Source organism: Sinocyclocheilus anshuiensis, unplaced genomic scaffold (genome assembly GCF_001515605.1).
Source record: "Sinocyclocheilus anshuiensis isolate Anshui unplaced genomic scaffold, SAMN03320099.WGS_v1.1 scaffold140, whole genome shotgun sequence".
NCBI lineage: Eukaryota > Metazoa > Chordata > Actinopteri > Cypriniformes > Cyprinidae > Sinocyclocheilus > Sinocyclocheilus anshuiensis.
This window is the reverse complement of record NW_015554147.1, coordinates 2,551,830-2,556,568: the sequence shown is the minus strand read 5'-3', so window position 1 is coordinate 2,556,568 and position 4,739 is coordinate 2,551,830. Positions and strand designations below refer to the sequence as shown.

Here is a 4,739-nt window from a genome sequence, read left to right as displayed (position 1 = left end):
TAAGCATATATTAATGCAGAACCATATTCTAGATCTCTTAACCCTGCTCCATACCTAACTACTACAACAGCTACCTTACTTAATATCAGTAAGCAGAGAATTAGGAGTTTATTATTAGGGAAAACTCTTATTTAATAGAGAATATGTGCTCCTTAATCTGCCCTGAAGTGTTACCACCAAAATAATGTAGAGTTTTAATATATGCCGTTTATCGGTTATCAGCCGTGAGATGGAGATAATTATTGAGAATCCAGTGAGAAATGATCAGTGATGAGACATTTAATGTGTAGGTGTCTGACTGTTCTTGCAGAGCTTCAGCTCCACTGACACAGCAGAAATACACTGAGAGAGAGGAGGAGTGTGTGTGTCGTCACTGTGAATGAGTTCCTCCCCTCCGTCCTCAAACACACTCAGACCTTCCAGTCCAGCAAACCTCCTCTCTCTCTCTCACACACACACACACACACAGCTGCAAACGAACGACTGTAATCCACTGATCTGCTCTCCACAGCAGCGTATCCAGAGCGGGAGCAAAGAGAACCAAATCCGAACCGCTCTCATGCAGTGCTATATTCTTCCTCTCCTCCTCATCCTCGGGGTGAGGGACGGACTCGGGTCCCCTCTGACATCGAGCCCCGGCACTACCGAGGCCCCCAGCGCGCCGCCGGACCCCTGCGAGGGCAGACCCTGCCTGAACGGGGGCGCCTGTAGTCGTGTGGGAGAGATGGAGGAGAGTCAGAGCACACAGATGCAGGCTGACTTCTGGGCTTATACGTGCATCTGCGGCCAGGGCTTCACTGGACAGAACTGTGAGGTGAGAGCGTGTGTGGTTGTGCACAAATCCATCGCACGTCTTTACAGTGTGAAGGAGAGTGCTACAGTACGTTGCTGTGGCAACAGATAGGAGAAGAGGAGAGGCGGCTCTGAGTGTGTGTGTGTGTGTGTGTGTGTTAGAGGTAAAGATCACAGCATAAATGCATGTATTGCTGTTAGATATGGTCTGCAGTGTATTTCTACACAAAAGAAGCAAAAATCATTCTCAGTCTGTCACCTTTTTTACTCATTTTGCTAGTATGCAGCGTTGACCTCCTTGCATGCGTTCTGTTTTATAACGAATCACTATGGGACACTGAGGCTTTCTGTGGTGGGTGATGCAAGCTTTATTTGAACCTCTAGGTGCATTGTGGTGCAAAGATGGGCCAATAGATCAGTAACAAACAAAAAAACACTCTCTTAATATATTTCTTGTTTTCCAGGAAAAATCTATACTACTTAAAACAGTAAACATTTATGTTAAAATAAGAATAAACATACTAATAAGAATGATATACTTGCAGAATTGTTTTCAGTGAATATATTTTAAAATGTTTATTATCGTATTGCTAGGTAAGATGATTTTTCCTCTTTTTGAAAGAATAAACCTTTCTAAAAAATGTTGTTAGTTTTATGTGTAAAACAAAAAACTTTTTCAATGAGACATATCCAAAGATATATTTATTATTATTATTATAAAGTAAATTAAACTTGTAACAGTAAGCTGTAATAATATACTTGTTTTAATACAGTTTTTTTATATAATATATTGTATAAAGAAATTATGTTTGAAAATGTCTTAATATCTTATGCAATGTTGCCTTTAAAGATAAATCTATCTATATGTATATATGTATGTGTATATATATAGAGAGAGAGAGAGAGAGAGAGAGAGAGTTAACTATAACTATTAAAAAACTTTAACCATTACTTTAAATAAAATAAACTTTAATGGAAATAAAATATATATATAAAAAAACTTAATCTTATTTTATTTCAGCTAGTTGCCAAGACATAATTTCTCTTTTTTTTTTTGTTAAACTGAGGTATTAAAAATAACTCAAATTGCATATACTGAAACTAATAAATACTATATAGATATATAAAAACACTAAATAAATAAAAAGTCTTTAACTAAAATGAAAAAAAAAAAATCTAATTCAAATTCTTTACAAAAACTATAATAGTATGTCAGTGATACTAAACACTATATTTTATTTTATTTATTTTGAAGTTCATGTGGTTAAATGCTCACAGGGAAAGGGTGAGGGCCTTTGTTTTAAAAGGTATTAGTCTCAGATTTGTTGTTTATTGTCTGTAGACGCACATCAGAGTTAATACATTAATGGGAACAAAGCCTGAATGTGAGTAGCACAGCTAGACACAATTACGGCTTCTGACCTAAATAACACCAAAGCTTTGCTGGATTCAGAACAGAGATCCACAGAAGAGCTGTCTCACTGTGTGCGCATGCATGTTCACTGGACAACAGGTGGCACTCATCAAGTTATGAAAATTGTGTGCGGTTGCATCTCGTTGGTGTTTGCATGCCGTTCTTGTCTTCGTCTAATCTCAAGTGTGAAGATGCATCTTTCTGCATGGTGAGACAGACATCATGATGTCCTGTCCTTTCCTCAACCTTAGTTAAAGCTTGCGTCTAAACCTGTGTCCCATGACATCATACTGCTCATTTCCATCTCCCCCAATGCAGCCAGAAAGGATGCTGCTGCATGATTGGTTTATGCACTGACAAGATTCACCACGATTGGTCGAAGAGGCTTGAAGTCATTGTGATGTCACTCAGTGTCCATTTCCCCAGGCAAGGCTGGTGTTCTTCAGTCACCCTGTAATGAGACTTTATTAACTGCTGCTGACATGACTGGATGTATGCGATCCAGTATGCGAATTTGTTTTTGTAAACACTGAGGAAGAGATGAACTGGAATTATTTGATATAATAAGTTAATATACTTTTGCCCTTGAGGAGCTCACTTTAACCTCTTAACCAGCATCTGACGCAGAGTGATTGTGTATGAGTCATCTGTCCTTTCTGAGAACTTGTGTTCAAAAGGACAAGGATGTATGTGTTTTTGGATGTGCACAGTCACTTATTTACTACAGTAGGAGGATGCATACTTAGAAACCGTAGATCTGTAGGCTGGCCATATCATACAGGGTTGCTTATTTTAAGGGTCGTCGTGTTTTTCTTCTCTCCTCTTTGGTCTTTTGGCTTTGATTCCAGCTTGTTAAGCAACCATGGGGAATTCATTAATATTAAAGAGAGAGCTTGACTGACCATTGTTTCTCCAAAGCTTTCATCTTTGAAAAAACTGAAGATTCAAATACAAGCACACTAGCTGTATGTAGATTTGTAAGCCTGTAAGAGTGTGAGTCTCATTAAAGTAGTGATTTAAGGGTAGAATAAATGAATAAAATGAGAATTGAAGGGGTGAAAGGATAGATAGCTCAGTGAGGTAGATAGAGCGAGACATTCAGGAGAACAGAAAGCGGAGAGAGAGAGAGCACTAAATATGGAGGACATTTAAAACATTTTAAAAAAAATGCTCTTTATTTTTAATTTTTTTTGTCAAAAAAAAAAGGGAGATATTTAGCAGATATTAATGTCCATGCTGCACTTTTCCATTCAAAGTCAATAAAAATCATACAAAATCATACAGAAATTTAAATTAAAAAAATATATAAAAAATTACAAAAAAAATACATAAAATGAATCTTCTTATCTCACAACTCTGACTTTTTTCTAACAATTGCGAGTTTACATCTTGCAATTCTGACTTGTTTCTCAAAATTTCATGATATAAATTTAAAAAGTCATGATATTGCGTGTTAGAGAGTAAAAGTGAATGTGAGAGTGAATTTTTTCCTCAGAATTTTGAGTGTATATATATATATATATATATATAGTGCCTTGCGAAAATATTCATACCCCTTCATTTTTTTTTCACATTTTGTTAAGTTGCTGCCTTATGCTAAACTGCTTTAAATTACTTTTTTCCCACATCAGTCTACACTCCACACACCATAATGGTAAAGCAAACAACAGGTTTTTAACATCTTTGCAAATTTATTAAAAATAAAAAACTTAAATGATTCCATTGCATAAGTATTCATACCCTTTTCTGGGACAGTTGAAATTTAGCTCAGGAGCATTCATATTGCTTGTAGATGTTACTACACTTCAAGTGAAGTTAACCTGTGGCAAATTCAATTGAAAGGGTATGATTTGGAAAGGCACACACATCTTAATAAAAGGTCTAACAGCTGATAATGCATATCAGAGCAAAAACCAAGCCCTGAGGTCAAAAGAACTGAATGTAGAGCTCAGAAACAGGTTTGTGTCAAGCCACACATCGGGGGAAGATTTCAGAAAAAAAATCTGCTTCATTGAAGGGTCACAGAAGCATGTAGTCTCTGTTACCCTTAATGGAAGAAGTTTGAAACAACCAGGACTCTTACTGGAGCTGGCCTCCTGGCCAAACTGAGCAACTGATGGAAAAGAGTCTTGGTTAGAGTGGTGACCAAGACCATGATGGTCACTCTAGTTGAGCTCCATGATCATATATGCAGATGTGAGAAATCTAGAGATCTCAGAGTCCGAGAAACAAGAGTCTCTGGTCTGATGAACCTCAATTCCAAGCATCATGTTTGAAAGAAACCAAGCACTGCTCATCACCTGAAGAGTAGCATCCCAAAAGTAAAGTGTGCTGGTGGCAGCCTCATGCTGTAGGGCTGTTTTTCAGCGGCAGAGACCGAGGGACTCGTCAGAGTAGAAGATACGCTCAATGCACCAAAATATTGAGTTAGCCTTAATAAAAACCAAGTCCAGAGCACTCAGAACCTCAGACTGGGTAGAAGGTTCCCCTTCCAACAGGACAATGACCCTAAACACACAGCAAGAGTGGCTTA

General features: G+C 37.6%; 1 protein-coding gene across 1 annotated transcript in view; it reads left to right on the top strand.

The window, feature by feature from the left end:
• The first annotated feature begins 401 nt into the window (after window positions 1–401).
• Window positions 402–4,739, top strand: part of dner (delta/notch-like EGF repeat containing) — a 23,721-nt gene continuing 19,383 nt past the window's right edge. The window contains exon 1 of the mRNA XM_016463228.1: window positions 402–814. Within this exon, the coding sequence (XP_016318714.1) occupies window positions 560–814 (255 nt within the window). The 5' untranslated portion in view covers window positions 402–559. The remainder of the gene's footprint in view (window positions 815–4,739) is intronic.